The 23,839-nt window shown below is 42.1% G+C and overlaps 1 protein-coding gene across 3 annotated transcripts in view; it reads left to right on the top strand.

Annotated features, from left to right (window-relative positions):
• PRKCB (protein kinase C beta) overlaps positions 1-23,839 on the top strand; it is a 350,360-nt gene that overhangs the window by 313,375 nt on the left and 13,146 nt on the right. For 2 of the 3 annotated variants that reach the window (XM_090277732.1, XM_090277731.1), the window contains exons 14-16: positions 6,433-6,513; positions 6,801-6,908; positions 11,437-11,577. In XM_090277732.1, coding sequence (XP_090133858.1) covers positions 6,433-6,513; positions 6,801-6,908; positions 11,437-11,577 — 330 coding nt within the window. The remainder of the gene's footprint in view (positions 1-6,432; positions 6,514-6,800; positions 6,909-11,436; positions 11,578-23,839) is intronic. The other variant, XM_090277733.1, reaches the window with a different exon arrangement.

The raw sequence follows: 23,839 nt of genomic DNA, 5'->3' as shown, positions 1-23,839 counted from the left end.
AGAGGGTTTATGAGAACTGCAGGACAACACGAAATGAAATAATATCCATATCATAGGGATAAGAGAAGAAGAAGAAGAGAAACATGGGATAGATAACCTGATTGAAAAATTAATGACAGAAAATTTACCTAACTCTATGAGAGAAAAGGTCACACAAGTCCAGGCAGCACAGAGGGTCCCAATGAAGATGAACCCAAAAAGGCCCACTCCAAGGCACATCATAATTAAAATAGCAACATTCAAAGACAAAGAGAGAATCCTAAAGGCAGCAAGAGAAAAACAGCAAATAACATGCAAGGGAGCTCTGATAAGACTATCAGCTGATTTCTAAACAGAAACACTATAAACCAGAAGGGAATGGCAAAAAGTATTTAAAACAATGGAAAACAAAGGCCTACAACCAGAACTACTCTACCCAGCAAGGCTCTCATTCAAAATGGAAGGTGAAATAAGGAGTTTCCCAGACGAAGGAAGACTAAAAGAATACATCTCCAGCAAACCAGCTTTGTGAGAGATGCTAAAGGGAATGCTTTAAGAAAGAGAAGAAAAAGAGAGAGGGAGAGGAACACAGGTACAAAATGAAATTAATAAATCCCTGTCAATAATAACATTAAATGTAAATGGATTAAATGCTCCAATCAAAAGACATAGGGTAACAGAATGGATACGAAAACATGACCCACATATATGCTATCTACAAGAGACACACCTCAAGACAAAACATTTATACAGACTAAAAGTAAAGGGATGGAAAAAAGTGTTCCAAGCAAATGCACATGAAAAAAAGCTGAGGTAGCAATACTTATATCACAGAAAACAGGTTTCACAACAGAGGCCATAAAAGAGACAAAGAAGGACATTTCATAATACTTAAGGGAAAATTCATCAAGAAGATATAACCCTGGTAAACATATATGCACCCAATATAGGAGCATCCTGATATATAAGGAAAATCTTGGAAGACTACAAGAAGGATGTCAACAGCAACACACTCATAGTAGGGGACTTTAACACCCCATTGTCAACAATGGACAGATCTTCAAAGCAAAGAAACACCGAAGATATTGAGGCATTGAACAACACTCTAGATCGAATGGACTTAGTTGATATATATAGAACTTTTCACCCCCCAAAAACAAAATATACATTCTTTTCAAGTGCACATGGAACATTTTCAAATTAGACCACATGGTAGGACGTAAAACAAGCCTCAAATTCAAGAAAATTGGAATTATATCAAGCATCTTCTTAGACCACAATGCCTTGAAACTAGAAATAAACCTCAGGGAAAAAACTCAAAGACACTCAAACTCATGGAGAATGAATAGCATGACATTAAATAATAAATGGGTTAGCATTGACATCAAGGAAGAAATCAAGAAGTTTCTGGAAACAAATGATAATGAACACACAACAACCCAAAACCTATGGCCCACAGCAAAAGCAGTCCTGAGAGGAAAGTTCATAGCAATACAGGCCTACCTAAAAAGGATAGAAGAATCTCAAATAAAAAAATCTAACTCTCATCGGCCTGCGAGCCAAGTGTCACTGGTTCGATTCCCAGTCAGGGCATATTACTAGGTTGCATGACAGGTCCCCAGTTGGGAGCATGAGTGAAAGGCAACCACACAATGATGTTTCTCTCCTTCTCTTTTTTCCTTTCCCCTCTCTCTAAAAATAAAATAAATAAACAAACAAATAAGTAAATAAATTTTTTAAAAAATCTAACCCTATAGCTACTATAACAACAACAAAGAAACAAAGCCCAGAGTGAGTAGAAGGAAGGAAATTCATCAAGATCACAGTAGAATTAAATGACATAGAGACTAAACAAACAATTCAAAAGATCAACAAAAGTAGGAGCTGGGTTTTTTTTTTTAAGATAAACAAAATTGACAAACCTTTAGCCAGGCTCATCAAGAAAAAGAGAGAGGACCCAAGTATATAAAATCTGAAATGAAAAAGGAGAAATCACAACCAATATCACAGAAATACAAAGGATTGTAAGAAATTACTACCAACAACTGTATGGCAAGAAACTTGACAATCTAGATGGAATGGACAAATTTCTAGAAACATATAATCTTCCAGAACTGAATCAAGAAGAAGCAGAAAGTCTGAACAGACTGATAACAAAAGTGAAGTTAAAGCAGTAATAAAAAAACTCCCAGCACAAAAAAGCCCTGAACTGGATGACTTCACAGGTGAATTTAAAAAACATTTAGGGAAGAACTAACGCCTACCCTTCTCAAACTATTCCTATAAATCCAAGAAGAGGGAAGACTCCCAAACTTGTTCTATGAAGTCACTATACCTTAATTCCAAAACCAGGTCAAACACAACAAAAAAAGTAAATTACAGGCCAATATTACCAATGAACATAGATGCTAAAATCCTCAACAAAATATTTCAAAACTGGGTTCAGCAGCACATTAGAAAGATCATATACCACAATCAAGTGGGATTCATCCCAGGGATGCAAGGATGGTTTAATATTGACAAATCATTAAATGTAATACACCACATAAACAAACTAAAAGACACCAAAATCACATGATCATATCAATAGATGCAGAAAAAGCATTTGATAAAATACGACACCCATTTATGATGAAAACACTCTGCAAAATGGGAATAGGGGGAGCATACCTTAACATCATTAAAGCTATATATGAGAAGCCTGAAGCCAACATCGTACTCAATGGACAAAACTGAAAACATTTCCCCTGAGATCAAGAACAAGACAAGGATGTCCACTCTCTCCACTCCTATTCAACATAGTGTTGGAAGTTCTAGCCATCGCAATCAGTGAAGAAAAAGAAATAAAAGGCATCGCAATTGGAAAAGAGGAAGTAAAACTGTCATTATTTGCAGATGACATGATAGTGTACATAGAAAACCCTATAGACTCCACTAAAAAACTACTCGACATAATAAGTGAATTTGGCAAATAACAGAGTACAAAGTCAGTATTCAGAAATTGAAGCCATTTCTGTATACGAACAATAAAATATCAGAGATAAAAACTAGAAAATTAATCTCATTTACCATAGCAACAAGAAAAATAAAGTACCAGAAATAAACTTAACCAAAGAGATAAAATACCTGTACTCAGAAAACTATATAACACTGAAGAAAGAAATTAAGGAAGATACAAATAAATGGAAGCAAATAGTATGTTCTTGGATGGGAAGAATCAACATCATCAAAATGGCCATACTACCCAAAGCAATTTACAGATTCAATGCAATCCCTATTAAAATACCAATGACATATTTCACTGACCTAGAACAAATACTCCAAAAATTCATATGGAACCAAAAAAGACCCCGAATAGCAAAAGCAATCTTGAAACAGAAGAACACAGCAGGAGGAATCACGATACCAGACATCAGACTATACTACAAAGCCACTGTAATCAAAATAGCCTGGGGCTGGCATAAGAACAGACATATTGATCAATGGAGCAGAATAGAGAGCCCAGAAATAAACCTCGGTCTATATGGGCAACTAATATTTGACATAGGGGGAAGGAACATAAAATGGAGTGAGAAGAGCCTCTTCAACAAATGGTGCTGGGAAACTGGACAGGGATGTGCAAAAAAAAAAAAAAAAAAAAATGAAACTAGACCACCACTTACACCACACACCAGAATAAAATCAAAATAGGTCAAAGACTTAAATGTAAGACGTGACACCATGAAAGTTCTAGAGGAAAACATAGGCAGGAAAATTTCAGATATCCCATGTAGCGATAGTTTCACAGATATATCTCCTAAGGGAAGGGAAATAAAGGAAAGAATAAACAAATGGGACTACATCATACTAAAGAGTTTTTGCTCAGCAAAAGAAAACTTGAGCAAGATGAAGAGGGAACCAACCATATGGGAAAACATATTTGCCAATGATACCCCAGACAAGGGATTGATCTTCAAAATATATGAATAACTTACATGTCTCAACACCAAGAAGGCAGACAGCCCAATTAAAAAACGGGCAAAGGACATGAACAAGCTCTTCTTCAAGGAGGATATACAGAGGGTCCACAGGCATATGAAAGAACGCTCAACATCATCAGCCATCAGGGAGATGCAAATAAAAACCACAATGAGATACCATTTTACACCAGTCAGAATGGCCATCATCAACAAATCAACAAACAACAAGTGTTGGCGAGGATGTGAAGAAAAGGGAACCCTAGTGCACTATGGTGGAAATGCAGACTGGTGCAGCCACTATGGAAAAGAGTATGGAATTACCTCAAAAAACTAAAAATGGAACTGCCATTTGAACCAGTGATTCCACTGCTAGGATTATACCTGAAAAATCCTAAAACCCTAATTCAAAAAAACTTATGCACCCCTATGTTCATAGCAGCCCTGTTTACAATAGCTAAGTGCTGGAAACAGCCTAAGTGCCCATCTGTAGATGAATGGATCAAGAAACAGTGGTACATCTACACAATGGAATACTATGTAGCAGAAAGAAAGAAGGAATTTCTACCACGTGCAACAACATGGATGGAGCTAGTAAGAATTATGCTTAGTGAAGTAAGCCAGGCAATGTAAGAAAAATACCATATGATATCACCCAATGCAGGAGACTAATTAACAACACAAAGAAGTGAGCAAAATTGAACCAGAGGTATGTAAACAAGCAGTAGACTAACATTGGCAAAGGGGAAGTGAGGAGGGATAGAAGAGGGTAAGAAGGGGAAGAGTCTAGTTAAAGAACATGTATAAGTGACCCATGGACGTGGACAACTGGGTGGGGACTGACTGTGGGAGAAGGGGTGGGCAAAGTGAGGGAAGCAATAGGGGAAAAAGTGGAACAACTATAATAGAAAAACAAACAAAAATTTTTAGTGGGGGTAAAAAATGAAAGCAAAATAAATTAATAAATTAGCCAGCAAAAAAAAAAAAAAAAAGAAAAGAAATGCTCAACATCCCTAGCCATCAGAGAGATGCAAATAAAAACCACAATGAGATACCACCTCACACCAGTCAGAATGGCCATCATCAACAAATCAACAAACAACAAGTGCTGGCGAGGATGTGGAGAAATGGGAACCCTACTGCACTGTTGGTGAAAATGCAGACTGGTGCAGCCCCTATGGAAAACAGTATGGAATTACCTCAAAAAACTAAAAATGGAACTGCCTTTTGAACCAGTGATTCCACTGCTAGGATTATACCCAAAGAATCCTGAAACACCAATTCAAAAAACTTATGCACCCCTATGTTCATAACAGCACTATTTATAATAGCCAAGTGCTGGAAACAACCTAAGTGCCCATCTGTAGATGAGTGGATCAAAAAACTGTGGTACATTTACACAACGGAATACTTTGCAGCAGAAAGAAAGAAGGAACTCCTGCCATTTGCGACAACATGGATGGAACTAGAGAGAATTATGCTTAGTGAAATAAGCCAGGCAATGAAAGAAAAATACCATATGATATCACCTGATACTGGAGACTAATGAACAACACAAACAAATGAACAACATTGAACAAGGAACAGAATAACAGTTATCAGGGGGGAGTAGAGAAGGGGGATAAGTAAGGGAAGGGTCTAGTTAAAGAACATGTATAAATGACACATGGACATGGGCAACGGGGTGAGGAATGATTGTGGGAGAAGGGGTGGGCTGGGGGGGAGCAATGGGGGAAAAATGGGCAACTGTAATAGAAAAATAATTTTAAAAATTAATTAAAATGTTTGTTTATATAAAACATATACATAGACACAGAATTTAATATGTATTAATTTGAAAGAATCTAGAAGGAAATAGATTAAATATCAATCAAAAATTTTCTCTTGATTAAGATTATGTGTTATTTTAATTGTATTCTCTTATCTATATTTTAAAATAAATAGTAAAATATTAATAAATACTATTACATTTTTTAACTTAAATTTTTTTAATTTGGGTAAATAAAAACATAAAATTTTCCACCTTAACCATCTGTAAATATATAGTCCAGTAATGATAAGAAGATTCACATTGTTGTGTAAATGTTATTACTTTTATAATGAGAAACAAAGACAATTTTTCTTGTTAAAAGGTCACACTGACTGCATTAAAATTAAAAATAACACACCATATTAAATGAATCCAAAGGCCATGTGACACGCACAGATGTTTTCCCCACCTGCAAGTGCCTCTGTAAGGGATATCCATCTTTCTAAGAGTGAAGAAACAGCTCGGGTGGACACCGGGCTCCCTGTCCACTGTCTGAGACAGGGGCTCCATCTGGGACTGTGACAATCAATTTAACCTTTCACAAAAGGCAGGTGACAGGCAGAGGGAAAGCTCTCCCTGCACCGCTATCCCCAGTGATGGTTCAGCTCACTGTGAAGGTGCATGCTCAGTCTCCAGCTGTGACAGAAACCTGCACGCCTCCCTGATGGACTGCCTTCTGTCTTCCAGATCATTGCTTACCAGCCCTACGGGAAGTCAGTGGACTGGTGGGCATTTGGAGTCCTGCTGTATGAAATGCTGGCCGGACAGGTAATTGAATTTTAAGTGATTTGCAGGAAAAGTCCTCCCTCAACCCCATCTGTGTGGTTTCTTTAGAAGACAGTGTCATCTTGGTATCTGCTCATAAATGTGAACCTCTCGAACCTCCATGGCCTTGCAGTGACCTGGGCCTGCTCGCTGTGTTTCCTCGTCTTCCTGCCGGCAGCCCTGGAGTGTAGTCTCCCTGTGGGCCCTGGGGAGGAGGGCCTGCTGGTTAGGGGGGTTTGGGGGGCACAGGCAGGAACCCTCATTCTCCTACCGTGTCTCCTGTCCCACAGGCACCCTTTGAAGGGGAGGATGAGGATGAACTCTTCCAGTCCATCATGGAACACAATGTGACTTATCCAAAGTCCATGTCCAAGGAAGCTGTGGCCATTTGCAAAGGGGTAAGTGAGCTCCCGAAAGGTCGGGGCCAGGACCTCCACATCCGGGGTGCAGCTTGTGCCCTGCACTGAGATGCCACACCCAGGGAGAAGCAATGGAGACTGAAGTCCACCTCTCAGCCCAGTTGGCAACCCCAAGCCCTGGCTCAGATCTGCTAACCTCCCAGAGGAAGCGGTGCTTTTCCTCATTTGCACAAAAGTGCTGTAGCTGCCTGCCTGGAACCTCATCTTGCTGCTGGCTGGGCTGCAGTCCGGCCCCACACTGGGAATGGAGCACTGACTGGAATGAATGAGACAGGGAGCACAGAGACCCAGCCCAAGAGCTGGGCCACATGGGAAGGTGAGAGAGGTCTGCGGCAGTAATCCACAGACGTGCCCAGCTCTGCTGCGTATGTATGCTTAATTCTAAGAGCATGTGGCTTTTTCTTGAAGAAAACATACTTTTGAGGGATTCCTTAGGTAAGCTGACCCATATCCAGTCACCCTAAGCCCTGACCCACCCCCCACTCAACACCCAAACAGTGGAAAGCATGCACATTTACACATACGTGACTTGAGTAAAGCGCACTTAGGAAGAAGGCAGGCATCTGTTTTCAAGTAGAGATTGCTTGTTATGCATCTGCTGCTAGGCCAGCACATGCTCACAGTGACCTGGGCGAGTCCCTGGACATGAGTGGGCCTCAACTTCAATGCTTCTGTATTTTGCAAAGGTCCCCATGTGGCTTGAGAACCATATGCCTTTAAATGTTATCCAAATATAACTTTTCAACTGTGACAAGTGTGAAAGCAACACTGTGAGTCCTTGGGTCACATGGCTCAGAAACACTGCTGTTTTCCAGTACCTCTTCTCCCTGTGCTCAGTGGCTCAGGCATGTTCTCAGGGTCAGAGCACGGCTGTGCCTTCTAGTGAACAACCGCCCATGCGGCTGAGTAAAGCAGGCTCGCCAGCCCTCGGCCCTGCGGGGTTTGCAGATTCCCCATTGCCCCCACCCCCCCAAGGCCTGCTTCTGCTGAGCCATCAGGCGCCCTGTGAGCTGTTCTGGGCTATGGGAAGCCGGAACGCTCGGGCAGTTTGGGCTGGCCTCTCAGGCTAGATGCACCTTGTCACACCTGCAGAATTCCCACTCTCAGTGGGTCACCTAAGCTTGGTGTTTCAGCTGCCTAGGTGAATATGCAAATATCCCTGGGGAAACCACATATGAATTAGTTTCAATCTCTAACATCTTGAAGTGAGTTGGTTAAAAATATTTTCTTTGAGGGTATGAGACCTACAGGTTCATTAGGAGCTTAAGCAAGGCTTGCAGAAAGAAGAAATCACAGAGTGAGGCTGGTGCAGACCGCTGTAGGTTTCATGGTTGGGAGGGAGAGGGACAAGGCCATGCACTGAGGTTTCAGTTTGTTTAGTGATTACCAGCATTTAAAAATCAGGGATTTCCCATAAACATTCAGCTTTCCAGTTTCTCTTAAAAAATGCAATGTCACCATGGTGATCCTGGCATTCCTGCAAAGCATCACTCAGATGGATTGGGAGCCAGTGCCCACTTTAGATAGAGCATGCCCTCTCCAATTGCAAAAATCCCCATCTGACCCAATTCCATCTGGTTTCAAATCCTGATCCTGGCATTATTAGCCTTTTGATGCAGGAAAGTGGTTTGACCTCATCTGTAGATCAGGGATAATGATAGGACTACACAGGGTTCTCGTGATTAAAGGAGTTAGTGTATGGGAATCACTTAGAACAGAGCCTGGTGCTCTTCCCCCAAAACCTTGAGCTGTTGTTACTGTTACTAATTCTGGCACTGCTGTATGTTGCATGTCAGACTCCTCTTGGCACTTAAGCTTTGCATCCCCTACAATAGGAATTTCTTAATTGGGATTTTTGGAGATCAAGAGCCGCTTTGCAAATCTCAACCTTCAGCTTCCTAGGAGCATGGTCTTGATCAAGTTAACTTTGCATCTCTGGGATTTTATTTCTTAGTATTCATTGAACAGAGTTTTTGAGCATGTTAAATGATGTAACATAAGAGGAAGCTTCTTGAGTGGTGTTGGCACATACTAGGTGCTCAATACATGCTCAAGACCTTCCCCATCAACACAACTCTGTCTGGCCTGGACAGCTGGGGGTTCTAAGTGGGTCATGGAGGAGAGAGGATTTTCCAGGTCAGCTGCATTCAGCTTCAGCTCCAATTAGCAGTTTCCCTGGTAGAGCAGATTTCTATTAACTTAGGACCCATAACCTTCATGGTTAACTGGTGACTTTCCAACTACCAGGTTTGGGGACATTTCTGAGTTGAATGCACTGAGTCCAGTATGAGTTCTTTCTTCAAGGCTGAGCCTCTAAAGAAGGGGTAACACTCAAGCAACAGCCAAATGCTTCCTCCTGAACAGCAGGCCCCAGGGGATTCATCTGGGAGGCTATGGAAAATGGGAAAACTGATTAAATCCAGCTGTCTGCATAGCTTCAGGCACATGGCAGGAGCACAGGAACTGGGCAGAGCCTCTTGTTAGCGCTGGGTATTTCTGCAGTGGCTTTTCTGTGCTTGGCATCCTCCTACTTACATGAAAATTAAGCAAGGCTTTTGAATAGTCTCAATTCAAGTGAAAATGCTTTTTCTATATCCATCCTAGTAAAGACCCTATTTTCTGTTAAAGAAAAAAATCAGTATATCTTTGCTCAGATTGGCACTTCCACTTTGAAGAAACTTCAAGAAGACAGAAGTCCAAATTGGCCACATGTGTGCATGAAAACAAGCAGAGGCTATGTGGGACAGAGCTGCAAAGTGTTGGGTCAGGCAGAGCGATTCAAATCACGGCTCCGTGACTTAGCTGTGTGACTTGGACAAATGACTACTTTACTAGATCAATTTTTTTTTTTTGGTCTGGAAGGTGAGGGTAGTTGCTGAGACCTCAAAGTGTTGTTATGAAGATGAAAGCATAATGGGTGATGGCTGGGAAGTCTTTGCCACAGAGCCTTCTCAGTGCATGGAACCATTACTGATATTATTAGTAGTAATAGTACTAGTAGCCACGATTACATAGCCTTTTCTTTCCTCCATCCTAATCCTACCATATGTCAAGTCTTGGCTCAATTTGCTCACCCTCCATAGCCCCTTCCTGACTAAGCCAAGCCACAAATATCTCAGGGAAACCGCTCATGAAGAATTATTCCATTTCTCTTAAAAATCCCAAGTTTTGGAGTTAAGCAATGGTGGGATCCAATATCTGCCATTTACTGTCCGAGTCCTTGCTAGTTGCTCAACCTGTATGACTGTCATTTACCTTGTCATTTAAATGGGGAAAATGATATGTGCAACTCATGGGGTTATTGTCAAAATCAGGTAAGACTGTGTGTGTAAATAAAGAGTTAGCTTAAAATGTTAAGTGCCCAGTTAATTTTCTTCCCGAAGATAAAACACATATGGAAAGTATGTGTGTATGGAGGTGAGGGAGAGGAGATTCTGATACTGAATTGTCTTATAAGCAGGAATAGGCTAAGCTGAATGTCCAGCAGAGTAGGTGTGACTTGCTGGGTTCCTCCCTTCTCCATAATCAGCAAATCCTGGACAAAATCTAAGGTTTCTGACACCATGGGCTGCTTGGTGTCTGCTCAATTCTAGGAAGCTTTTTGGACTTGTATGTTCCAATCATTTTTGTTTTGTCTTTTAATGCCCTTTCATTGGTACATTAAAAAAAAAAAAATCACCACTTCTCCATTTTCATGCTGTGCGTTTGCTGAAGTCATGAGATGGAAATATTTTCAGGCTGCTTTGGATTCATTTACAATAGGAAGCCTGTCTGGTTTCCTGTTGGAACATCTATTCATTTTGTTATTTAGCATTGGCTAAAGATGAAGAGTTTTGATAATTAAGTAATTTAAATAGAACACCAAAGAAACCTCAGCAGAATCTAGTATAATGTGTGATACAAGGGGAATGAGCTGGACTAGGTTTTGACTATTTAATGGGTTTTCAGAAAGTAATTATGTGAAACTTGGGTCCATTTGACTAATATTTTTTTCTGTTATGTCATTTTCACAAGGGCTTTACTGAGAAATGCAAATATCTGAACAAATGTGGCCTTTGCTTTGGTTAAACTCCAGTTTTCTCGTAGTGGGAGGAGAATTTGAAGACATTGAAACTGTTCTCATTGAAAGCAGCAGGAATTGCATGAGATATATTCTTAAACCAAAATTCATTATGGGACATTTTTAACTTAAAGTTTAGAGTTCAATTAACCATAGGGATCTTGTTCTGGGACAAGTAGCTACAGGCACTATTGTCAGTCCTCTTATTAGAAGGCCCTGGCCAGAAAATTATTGCTGGGATGAAAAGCAAAAAATAAAAATTAGTTGGGGCTCTTTTTTTTTTCAGTCTTTTTTTCAACTGTAGCTTACATCAATATTATTCTGTATTAGTTTTAGTTGGAACTCGGTAATGTGTCTCCTTTCTAATTCATTGGAGGAATCACTTCTGTCTCTCAAGTGTCCTCTTCTGAAGGTTCATTACATTGAACATTTCTCTGTCTCTCAAAGCTGATGACTAAACACCCGGGCAAACGTCTGGGCTGTGGACCTGAAGGTGAACGTGACATCAAAGAGCATGCATTCTTCCGGTACATTGATTGGGAGAAACTTGAACGCAAAGAGATCCAGCCCCCGTATAAGCCGAAATCCGTAAGTAGGCTGTGTGCCCTTTCACCATTGGGCACATGTACAGAGCATGTGGCCAACTCTTCCCCTGTCCCAGTGAGCGCACCCACTGTACTCAGAGGGGCGGGCATAGATGTGGCCACTTGCATTGCTTACATTTCTGTAAAAAGTCACTGGTAAAAATGGAGATTTCCATTCATGCAGCCTAGCTTCTATACATGTGGGAAAGATGATGAATATTGAGTTTGCTTTATCAATTCAGTTACTGTAACTGTCCTTGCTGGTGGCTGTTTGGGAGTGGTTCTTTGGTGAGCAGCACACAGATCCACTTTCAGACTATGATAAAGAATCTAATTTTGCCCTCTTTCTTTTCTTGGCTCAATGGTTTCATTTTTTCTTCATACTAACATTGAAAAGGTCATGTTGTTTATCTCAACAGTATTTAAATTTAATTCTGAAATACACACTATGTCTCAGTCAGTAAATAAGCGGCTCTCTACTAAAGGGAAAAAAATGAAGCAGAAGCCAGCCTGCTCACAGATCTGCTGGAGGCTCTGGGTATAGCTATAACACTAAGGTAACTTCTATAATCCGAGAATGAAAATCTCATATTCTCACCACTGCCCACACACTAAGGGGTTCTGTCCCCCAAAACTTGGAACAGAATACTTGTCAGCATCTGAATTCATCAGATCAGTGAATCTGTTGGGAGGATATTTCTTTGTTAGATAAGTAGAATAGAGACCTGGTGACTTTATTATGGGTTGTAAAACTGCTGACTGAGGCTGAAAAGTAAACATAAATATTGTCATAGAAACCTGAAGTTGTAAGGGTCTCAGGTTTGAAGAAAGTGACCATGATAGCGGTACAAATTCTTATATTAATTATTACTGTTATTAATTTCTTGGCCACTCACTATGGGCCACACATTGTAGTAAGCACTTCATATGTAGCATCTAATTAAATCCTGTTATTCCTTATCATGGAAGAGGAAATGGAGCTCAGGGACCTTGAGTGTTCCAGCCAAATCACACAACCAGTATGAGATGGAGCAAGGATTCAGACAGTCTGGCCCCATCAAAGGCATGCCACAATGCCCAGGGCAAAGGAGTGAGTTTAAGAAAGCCTCCTGGGTGATCTGCTCACCTCTCCAGGCCTGCACATCTCAAATGATTATAATACAGCAGCTCTGGTGAGTCCTTTTTCTCTCTGGACACCCCCTGGTGCTAGGAAGCAGGTTCCTTAGGCAGCCATTTCCAGTGTGTGGTCCTTCTAATTGTTGAAAACTCGTGTATTGATATCATATCAGCCTCCCAGAACTGCCATCCCTGGGTCCTGTTCTGTCACCCAGAGCCTTTTTCTCTGTAGGTATTTGCAGATGCTGGTCTTATGCTCCTGAATCTTGCGATTTCCAGGCTTAACACCACCACTCCCCCCACCCACACATACATACCTCCAAGCATGTCCCATATATCATCACCTCCATGTGTCTATTGGCCTCCAGGTAATCAACATTCATGTAAAATATAGACATAGGATTGAGCTCAATATTCCTAATAGTGTCTGATTCCTAGTGAATATAGTGGGTTCAACAAATAATCTGTTGATCATTCTATAGATGGTGAACTTGGATGAGTCATTCCCCCTCTCTGCTATTTCGTCATCTCTGTAATACAGTGATAGTAATAGTTTCTCCATGAGAGGACCGTTCCGTGCATAAAGCACTCCACATGTGCCTGGTACAGGAGAGTTGGTGGTGACTTGTTAGTGGCATCACATGTTTATCAAGGTCTTGGGGGCAGTGTCTTTGAGGGCACAGCATCTGTCCTACTGATGCTATTCCTTAAGAGAATGTCAGTGTATGCTCTTGGGGTTGGAGAGGGACCTGCGAGTCAGGGGCAATACCATCACTTTTATTGACCCATTTGGAAAAAGAGTGAAAGATAACCTGGAGAGAAGAATGGGTTGTTCATTCAGGAAGCTTGGAGGTGGGCCTTTCATGAGGTCTCAGAGTGTGGATCCCCCTCCTCCTTTGGCCAAAGGAAAGATGCAGATGCTCTCCTCCCTACCAGCTTTGAACCAGGTGACATTGGGGTTAAGGCTTTGGGGATAGGGCAGTGGTTTTCATAGTTTGGTCTCCTGCCCAGCAGTAACAGCATCCTTGGGAAGATCAGCAGCTCTGAGGATGGGGCCCTCCATGGAGTCTGACACACACTCCAGGCTGAGAGTCACAGCTGTGGAGTTCAGTGTGAAATACAGAGGCAGGAGAGTTGGGCAGAAGCCAGAAGAGCGTGGGCCTGAGAAAGATCTCTTTAGGAGGAAGACCCTGGTTCTTGCCAGTCTGGGTGAGGGGTGGTGGCTCCCAGGAATAGGTCACAGATTCAAGTGCCTAAGACACAAGGCAGGTAATAAAAATGAGGGATGAGGGAGTAGTGGGGACAGAGGTCACCTGGAGAACTGACAGGCTGTCTGAAAGGTGCAGTGGGCCTTCATTTCCAGCTGAACTGCTGGCAGACTCTGTTGCCCATTGTAACTATTGTAACCTCTCTACATTGTCCAGGAGGATAACAGCTGCCTTTCTCTGAGCGCCCTCCAGGGGCTGCACCCAGAGCTGGCCAGCTTTGCTGAGCAGGGAGGCAGGTGCTGCACACTCTGTCCTCATCAAGACTTCTATGTGAAGTCTATTTTTTTATATAGTGGCAACACGTTTTTAAAAATTAGACATAATTCAAGTCAAATAAAACACATTCATGAGCCATGTATGGCTGTACACTATCAGTTTGTAACCTCTGGGGTGGTAATTACTCAACAGCAGGTTGACATTTAGCCCGTTCCCATTAGTCCTGGTTATTTACAACCAGAGTCCATTCTGACTGCTCAAATATTTTGACTATTCCCGCTAAGCAGTAATGACCATAAAAGGCCCAGCCAGTGTCTGGCTTTATAAAGGTCCTTAGGAAAGGTAGGTGTTCTTATGAAGATTAAAAAAGATTGCAGTAATGAGTAACAGTCAACAAGATCTTTCAGCTGTTGTGTAATTGATACAGTTTTCAACTGGCCAGTGTCTTTAAATCCCTATCATGTGTTTAAACAATGATTTTCAAAGCACAGTGACTGCATTCGGCTTATACAGTTTAAGATGTTCTCCCACCAGCTCTAAGGGGGAGCAGGCGCTGCCCTTGCTGTCCTCAGCATGAATGGGAAAGAATGATAACGAATACACCACCCGCTCATTTCACACAACCTCAGCATATACCTTTCACATCACACAGGCCAACCTGAGAGCCACCCCACCTAAGGATGTCACATGTCCCTTTCCCCACGCCTTCTGAAGGGCACAGGGCCAGTACTTTTGGAGTCACTTGTGCCTTGTGGGATATTAAAATGCATGCATGAATCTGTCACTGTTCCTGATTCACATATGTCATTAAATAGAACATGGCAAGAAACAAAACATAGATAATAACACAGGACTATATCCAAACGTCAGTGAAGGGTACTATTATTGTAGGTCATTAAAATAATTTTAAATGTGTTTTTTTTTAGTATATTTTATTGATTATGTTGTTACAGTAGTCCCAATTTTTTCCCCTTTGCTCCCCTCTGCCCAGTACCCCCTTTCCCTCCAGCAATCCCAACCCTCCACCTAGTTCATGTCCATGGGTTGTGCATATAAGTTCTTTGGCTTCACCCTTTATTATATTATTCTTAACTTCCCCCTGTCTATTTTGTACCAACCAATTATGCTTCTTAATCCCTGCACCATTTCCCCATTTCTCCCCCTTCTCCCTCCCAGCTGATAACCCTCCAAATGATCCCCATACCTATGATTCTGTTCCTATTCTGGTTTGCTTAGTTGGATTTTGTTTTTATTTTTTAGATTCAGTTGTTGATAGTTGTGAGTTTGTTGTCATTATGATGTTCATAATTTTGATCTTCTTTTTCTTAAGTAAGTCCCTTTGACATTTCACATAATAATAGCTTGGTGATGATGAGATCCTTTAGCTTTACCTTGTCTGGGAAGCACTTTATCTGCCCTTCCATTCTAAATGATAGCTTTGCTGGATAGAGTAATCTTGGCTGTAAGTCCTTGCTTTTCATCACCTTGAATACTTCTTACCAGTCCGCTCTTGCCTGCAAAGTTTCTTTTGAGAAATCAGCTAATAGTCTTACAGGCACCCTTTGTAGGTAACTCTTCTTTTCTCTTGCTGCTTTTAAGATTCTCTCTTTATCTTGAAGCTTTGACATTTTAATTATGATGTGTCTTGGTGTGGTCCTCTTTGGGTCTAGTTTCTTTGGGACTCTCTGTGCTTCCTGGACTTGTATGTCTATTTCCTTCACCTGATATGGGGAGTTTTCCTTCATTATTTTCTCACATAAGTTTTCAATTTCTTGCTCTTTCTCTTCTCCTTCTGGAACCCTTATGGTTCAGATATTGGCATGTTTAAACTTGTCCCAGAGGTTCCAAAGCCTCTCCTCATTTTTTTCTTCATTCTGTACTGGTTGACTGTTTTTTCCTTCCTTATGTTCCAAATCATTGATTTGAACCCCAGTCTTCTTCCCTTCACCATTGGTTTTGTGTGGATTTTCCTTTGTTTCGTTTAGCATAGCCTTCACTTCTTCCCTTATGCGTTTGCCATACTTAAGCATATCTGTCAAGCCTGTGAGCATCTTTATCACCAGTGTTTCGAACTCTGCATCTGTTAGGTTAGCTATCTCCTCATTACTTAGTTCTCCCACTGGAACCTTGATCCATTCCCCCTTTTTGGCCATACTTCTCTGTCTCCTCATCTTGACAGGTTCCTGTGTTTGTTTGCCTCTTTGTCTTAGGTAGAGCTGTTTCTCCTGTTATGTTGTAAGGGGCAGAGCCTTAGGTATTCATCAGTACAGGGTGACCCCGTTCACCACATTGTGGCTCTGTATGTGGGGGAGGGGTCTAAGAGGGAACAATGACGCCCCTGTTCCAGGCATTTCTCCCACTTCCATATAGGACTGGCGCCTCCCTAGCTGTTGCCCTGGCCGTCATTCCCAGAGTGAGTCGGTCTGTGAACACTCTAGGACCATGGGGGCCCTTTAAATAAGCGGACTCTACTGAGAGACTGGCATTTTCTTCCTCCACGCCAACCCCCACCAATTTGCACAGTCAAAAACAATGAGGTTTTATTTTCCCCGGTGCTAGGACTGTGAGCTGAGCAGTCTGGTCTGGTGCTGGGAGTGCTCCCCAGGTGTTCCTCCCGACTTTTTAAAACAAGTGATTGGCTTTCCACTGGCCTGCCACTGCCACTGCTGCTGCCGCCACCACCCAGCATCCTCTCAAAACTAGTGGAACACACTAGCTTTGGTGTATTGTTTGGGGCACTGAGTAATTTTCTGCATGTGCATGTCATTGCCCCACCCCCACCAATGGCTCTCTGCTGCCCCCAGAATAATGTCTATTGTTTCTTTGCATATACAGCTTTTTGGGTCTTCCAAAGTCCAGCCTCTGCCCCTTCTTAACCTCAGATGCTGATGAGAACCAGCATTTCTGAGTTTCTTGAAGAATCTGTCTTCCCTTTCTGGCTTTGTCCATGTGGAACCTCCCTCTAGATGCCCCAAGCCCCTCCTGCCATGCTGCCCTCTTGGTGCCTTGCTCCTTTCCCTCATGAAAAAGCAGAACGTCAGCCTCTCAGGGAGGCTCTTGTTGGTCCTGCTTGGAGATCCTCTGCTAGTGTCCTATCAACAAACTCATCACACTCTGTTGTAATTTCTCATTCAATATCATGTGTGCCTTTTTGACATGACTAAAGGATTGTGACAGTTGCCCTTTAGTCTCATCAAAAAGGCTTAGTATATAACAGATACTTAATTTTTATTGAGCAAATGCATGGCTCTAGAATAAGATATCACAATGTGTTCTCCTATGGAATGTAAGGGATTCTGTAGGGACCTTCTCATGCAGAGCTGTAACATGGGTGCTGACTTGTATCTGCCATGACACCACCTTGTTTAGTGTGCACCTGTGAGGTGCTGGTGAAGGATCTGAGGGTGCATGCATTGGTGCTTGCACTCTGCATGGAGAGGGCTGATTTCTGCCATCTATCATCGCCTAGACAAATGCCAAAGGTGCCATGATGTAGGCTAGCAGAGCTTCTTAAACATAATGTACACACATGTGTCACCTGGGTATCTAATTAAAATGTGGATTCTGATTCAGTGGGTCTGGGGCCTAGCCTGAAATTCCGATTTGCCAACACACTCCCAGGTGAAAAGATGCTGGTGGCCGTTGGCTACGCTTTATGTGGCAGGGGCTGGAACATCGTTCTGCAAGATGGTGCCAGCTGGTGAGTTGGTGGGCAGATCCTGTTGCTGCTGGTGCGCCATGTTGCATGATGAGGACTGTACTGAAAGGGTGATAAGCTTTAGTGCAGACATTGGTGCTGATGAATGTAGGTGGGTGTGTGGCAGGCTGTTTTGCATCAGTGTGGTGGGTAGGAGGCACTAATCTGTGTGCTGAAGTGCAGAGTATGTGGCCAAGTGCATTCTGGGGTGATGGGCTGAGAAGCACATGTTCTATTTCTGTTCTCTGTGGTGACGTTGTCACACACTCTGGGTCATTTATTCAGCAGGTGTTTATTGAGGCTAGGTGCTGTTTTAGGTGCTGGGGACATAGCAGTAAAGACAATGAAAAACTCTGCCCTCATGGAACTTATATATTATAGAAAGAGGGCAAGTAATTAACACAGAAATCAGTGAGTATGTTAGAAGTCAATAAGCATTATGGAGGGATGGGGCCTGGGATAGCTGGGTCAGGGAGAAGCCTGTTTTAAACAGGGTGATGGAAAGCCTCAGTGAAAAAGTAAGCAAAGATGGGAAGAAGGGAAAGGAACGAGTGAGCCAAGTGTATACCTGAGGTGGGTCATGACTCAGGTGGTGGCAACAGGTGCACAGGCCTGGAGGCAGAAGCTCTCCTGGCACGCTCAGGCACACCAGAGTCTAGGTGCCAGCAGAGAGGCTGCAAGGAGATGGGATCAGAGTGGCCGCTGTAGGGTCTTTGGCTTCTACACCAGGTGAGATGAATGGCCGTCGAAGGGCTGTGAGCAGAGAAAGAGCTTAAGCTGACTTTGAGTCTTTTGAAGATCACTCTGACTTCCATAGATGCGAGGGTGAAACAGGAGATGGGCCACGAGGCTCTTACAGTAACCCAGAACTGCCTGAGAGCCTCCAGGTGTATTCATTTTGGCCTCTACAGCCTCGCCCAATTCTTATTCGTGGCACCTTTTAGGTCCTCAGTACTTACCCCGTGGGGCACAAAGAATGTCTGCATTAATGCCCTTGGAGTGTAATGTGTGGCCTCTAAGTCTGGGTGCTGGTGGAAAGCAGAATGAACTAATGAAATAGGTTGTTGGGAAAGCTTCATAGTTGGAGTGCTAGCTTGCAGGGAGGGTCCAGGGCAGGGCATAGTTGTGCAATGGGTTGTACTTCCTCCTGTCAGTGTAAATTACATGGCACTATGGAAGGTTCTGGGTGCTGAAGACTGTAACTGAAATGTTCCTGGACTTTGGCTGTACCATAATCCAGGATCCATTGAGGCCACACTGTAGGTGAGCATATTTTATTGGAGAATGTGTAGTACCTGGTGCAGTATATTTAAATTGAAAGCCTGACTGATATTTTGATGGCATTCATGTATTATTATAAATTGCCTAGTGAAGTTGAGTAGTGTGCATAACACTTAACTTCAGGGCTCACTGGGAAAATGAGGTGGTAACACATACCTCAGGCTCAAGGTGCCAGTGGGTAGCAGAGATGCAGCAAATTGAAAAATGAGAGAGAGGTAAGTGGGCAACAAGAACACCCTGCGTTATTACAGTTCTTGGAGCCTTAGATGCTAGGGTGTGTGTCAGCCACTTCTCTCTGAGGAAATGTGGCTCAGTGTTCTAAAATGCTATCAGTCTGACCATCATTCACTCTGAGCAGGGCTGAGGCACACAGCTAGAGAAGAAGCAGGCATTAAGAAAAGCCTTATCCCAGCACCTTGTTGCTGTGGGCAGCATCCATGGCATCTCTACCTGACCAGCGCTCCCCGTCCTACCTTTCTTCTGCTCCAGCCTAGCTGTCAGGCCTCACACCCTCCAAATGCCAGTGCTATAGACTGATCCCATCATTCCTGCTCTTGTGGCTAATTCTCATCTTCACTTTACATAAAGCCCTGGAGAATTTTGAGGCATCTGCACATCAGGAAAGCCTCAAAATCTTACCAACTGAAAAAAGCAGAGCCCTTTTCCCCACCCTACTGGCTTCCAGCCTTTCACCTAATATCTTTCCAACATGCTGTAGCCACTATCTGATCGCCTAGCACACCCATACCTCTGAGAGTGTAAATGCTGCGCTGTTTTGGAAACTGAAGCGTGCTCACAGGACTTGGTTTCTGGATAATTCTGTCTTCCAAAAACATTGTTTATGCTGCTGAGATCAAAAGCATCAAGCACTGCTTTACTAAGCTGCACTTCTGTCCATGCAACGTTCTCCTCCAAACCCAACTACACTTGACACCATATGAGCATCTCTGTGTGCATGTCTGAATGTGTGTTTGAGGTGCTTACATTTCTGAACTGAAACTACAACATTTACACCTTTGTAAGTTTGCTATTAAAACTCCAATTTAAGGCTTCAGAAAGGGATCTCACTTTTACTCCATATGATTGATATAAGAAAAGAACAATGGCTCCCCCAGAGTACCAAATGCTCAAAAGAACAATACCTTTTGGGGAAGTGGGATTTAAAATAATTCTCATAAAATTTGTGCGATTCAATACATTGGAAGAAACGCTGAGTTCTTGCCTGCGCCAGGCACTCTTTTTAAGTGCCTTCCAGTCATTACCTCATTTAATTCTCACAACTCCGTGAGGTAGGTGTCACTGTCCCCACATTGCAGGTGAAGGCATGCAGCTCGGAAAGGCAAGGTTCAGGACTAGCAGGTGGCAGAGCCAGGACTTGAATCATGGACTCCACTCTGCCCAATGTCCTTGGAAGATTATTAGGAGCATTTGGAGTTCTTTTTAAGGTTTTGATTACACTAATGCAAGAAAGTTAGGATAACACCATCTAATGGTTTCTGTTACATAATACAAAAAGGCTAAGTATTCTTATTATTCAAATGATTTTAAATTTATTTAAAAATATTGTCACAAGTAGCGTGTTCATGCTTTTTCTAATTCACTGGCAGGCTTTTAAAAGATACAAATCTCACTGGTTCCTTAAGGCTTTGATTTTGAAGCTGACAAAGACAGCAGACATGGATTAACTCCTGGAAGCAGGGCATGGCAGCACCCAAAACCAAGCACTCAAGACAGGGTTATCTCAAGACAGGATATGATTGTGAGAGAAGGGGTGGGCTGGGTGGGGGGGAGCAATGGGGAAAAAAATGGGACAACTGTAATTGAAAAAAAAAAAAAAGAAAGAACAAAAAGAAATTCTGATAACTGAGATGATGTACAGAGATTTTACATTAGAAAGCATGATACCAATATAAGTGGTTGATATAACTCAAAGTTTTCTTTTATTTTCTTTAAAAGTCTTTTTAAGTACAAAAGTTGCTGTGAATTCTGTGTAATTATTTTATTTACAGAAAATAAATTTTATTTAAAAAAAAAAGACAGGCTTATCAAGGGGGAGACCTCCACACTCTGTTCCTTTGGTGATCCAGAGTGTGAGGTTGGCAGAGATCTTAAAGCATTAGACTACGTTTGCATGCTGACTAACAAATAACCAAGGGTCATTTCGGACACAAAGCCTGACATCTACCTGCTTATCTTTCTCCATCCACCCCTCATCCATGGAGCCCTTATTGAAACTGCAGCTCAAACCAGGATCCCTTGGGATAGTTTGAATTGGCAGGTTTCCAGGCCAGTGAAGTGCCTAAGTCACTTACGAGGTGCTTTACTTTGAGCTGTCCCCTGGCACAGAAGCCAACAGTTTGACTTGAACTGGTAGATGGAAAGGTCACACTGGTAGGGGGAACATGAAACCCTTAGGATATGTCTGGCAATAACCACTGGAATATCATAGAAGGGAAGAATTGAAAGATACTTGAGAAGTTGGGATTCAACTCCTCCATTCTATGGATGAGAAGCAGAGACCCAGAGATTTGCCTATGTGATCTGCACAGGGAATTAAGCAGAACCAGAGCAAGAAAATTGACCCTCCATTTAATGGCTACAAGACTTTATTAATAACATTACTTATATAAATAAGTAATTATTTACATAATTACTTATATAAGTAATAAAGTGGATCTTGCATGTTCTATTAAATCATTCAATTTTATTAGAGAACAGAGCATTCTATTTTACTGATCTCACTACAGCCCCATGAAATAGATGCTCTTATTATCTCCTCTTTATGCCTAAGGAAACAGGCTCAGAGGCTAAAGTAATTTTAATTTGCCCATAGTCACACAACTACTAACTCTGAGTGCCAATTTAATTTAAACTCCTGTTTCTTTACTTCCAAAGCCCTATTGGCCTCTGCACTATTTCTTCTCTCATCTCCCAAACTCAGCTGCACAGACATGGGATTTGAACAGTTCTTGGTCCAATTCTGAGTTTAAATACTTTCCAGCGTAATGGGTTCTGTTGCATGAAGATTCATGAAGTCAGCTTCCTGGATTCTGTTCTCTGCCCTGCCCAGGTTGTAATTCTTATCACAATGTCCCAGAAAACTATTGGCCAAATGGTGGGAGAACTTGAGGAGATAAACAGATGGATCCAGGGAGACAGGGTCAAGCAGAATGTGGACTGAGAGTCAAACGAATCCAGGATTCAAATATCAGCTTTGCTGTTCAGCAGCTGAGTAAAGATAGACAGGTACCTCAATTCCTCACAAATGCAGGCTCCAATCACAGGTCCAGTCCCCTTGGTCTCAGCTGGTAGCCCTGTCTCCTAAGTCATGGGAGAAATTAAGGCCAGTGTGTACCTGTTGGTGATGGCTCCCAATTTCCTACACCTGCATAGTCTCTTGACCTTTTTGACCCCCTTCCCTCTGGTGTACCTCCTCTTGTAAGATTCTCCTGCCCCTCCTATTCTGAACCCCCATCCTCCCATCTGCTTTGCACATATCTTCTGTCTAGTCTGTGCCTACAGCTTTTCTCTATATTACTCAAAGCTCCTATGGTTGCAAATAAGAACCTGGTTCAAACTTACATTTAAACAACAAAAAATTGTTTTAAGTATTGAGTTATGGCCAGATTCAATAATGTCAAAAGGAATACATTTCTCTATATCCCCTGAGTTGCTTTCCTCTGTGTGGACTTCATTCTTTATTCTCAAAAGGCTTTCTAGGGCATGTAGCTACTGCAGACTTACATCCCATTATCTGAGCAACTTCTGCCAAAAAAGAACTTTCTTTTCCTAAAATTCCCAGCAGCCTGGAACTAAATCTTACTGGAAGATATTGGGACAGATGGCCATCTCGAAAGCACTCATTATGCTTTGGAATGCCTGCTGAGCGGGCTCTCCTCTGACTCTTTCCAGGCTCTCCCTCCTCAATACACACATATGCTACATCATTCTCATCTGAAACACCCCTTCCCTCAGACATGGGGTCCCTCCTTTCTACTACTAGGGCTACTGCCCAATCTCGTCATACACACTTCTGAAAGAGTTGTTGGTTCTTGGTATCTCCACTTAATTATAATCCATTATTTCATTGGTTTGGTGCAATCTGGCCTCTTCCCTCATCATTCTATTGAAATTTCTCTTATTGAGTCAGCCATGACTTCAAAGTTCTCCTCTCATAGACTTGTCTTATCTTTCTTGATCTCACTATTTTATTTGGTACTTTGATCTTCCTCCCATAAAAAAAAACCTGAAAAAATAAAAGAACAGAAGAATAAAATATTCAAGCAGCATCAAAAGCTATGCAGTGTAATTAAGTACCTCCCACCAACCCCTGGCTAGGTTCCTTGATATGCATGTTATCGAGTCATCCTCACTGTATGCTACCAAGTAGCTCCATTTGTCATCATAGAAAACTTGGCTTAGGGAATTTAGCTAACTTGATTAAAGGTTGTATAGCTGGGGAGTGATGGTGCCAAGATTGGTACCCAGGTCAACTTAAGTCCATGCCACATGTCTGGATATAATTTATAAGGCAGTGAGATGTGGTCTTTGGAATCAAACAGCCAACACTCTGAATCTTGGTTCTTCCCCTGTATGACCCTGACCAAATTGTTAACTTTTCAAATTATCTGTTAGGTGGAGATAATTTTTGTTCTACTTATCTCACAAATATGTGAGAATCCAAGCTA

Source organism: Furipterus horrens, unplaced genomic scaffold (assembly GCF_987537825.1).
Source record: "Furipterus horrens unplaced genomic scaffold, mFurHor1.1.pri manual_scaffold_5, whole genome shotgun sequence".
Classification (NCBI taxonomy): Eukaryota; Metazoa; Chordata; class Mammalia; order Chiroptera; family Furipteridae; genus Furipterus; species Furipterus horrens.
This window is presented reverse-complemented; position numbering and strand designations above follow the sequence as displayed.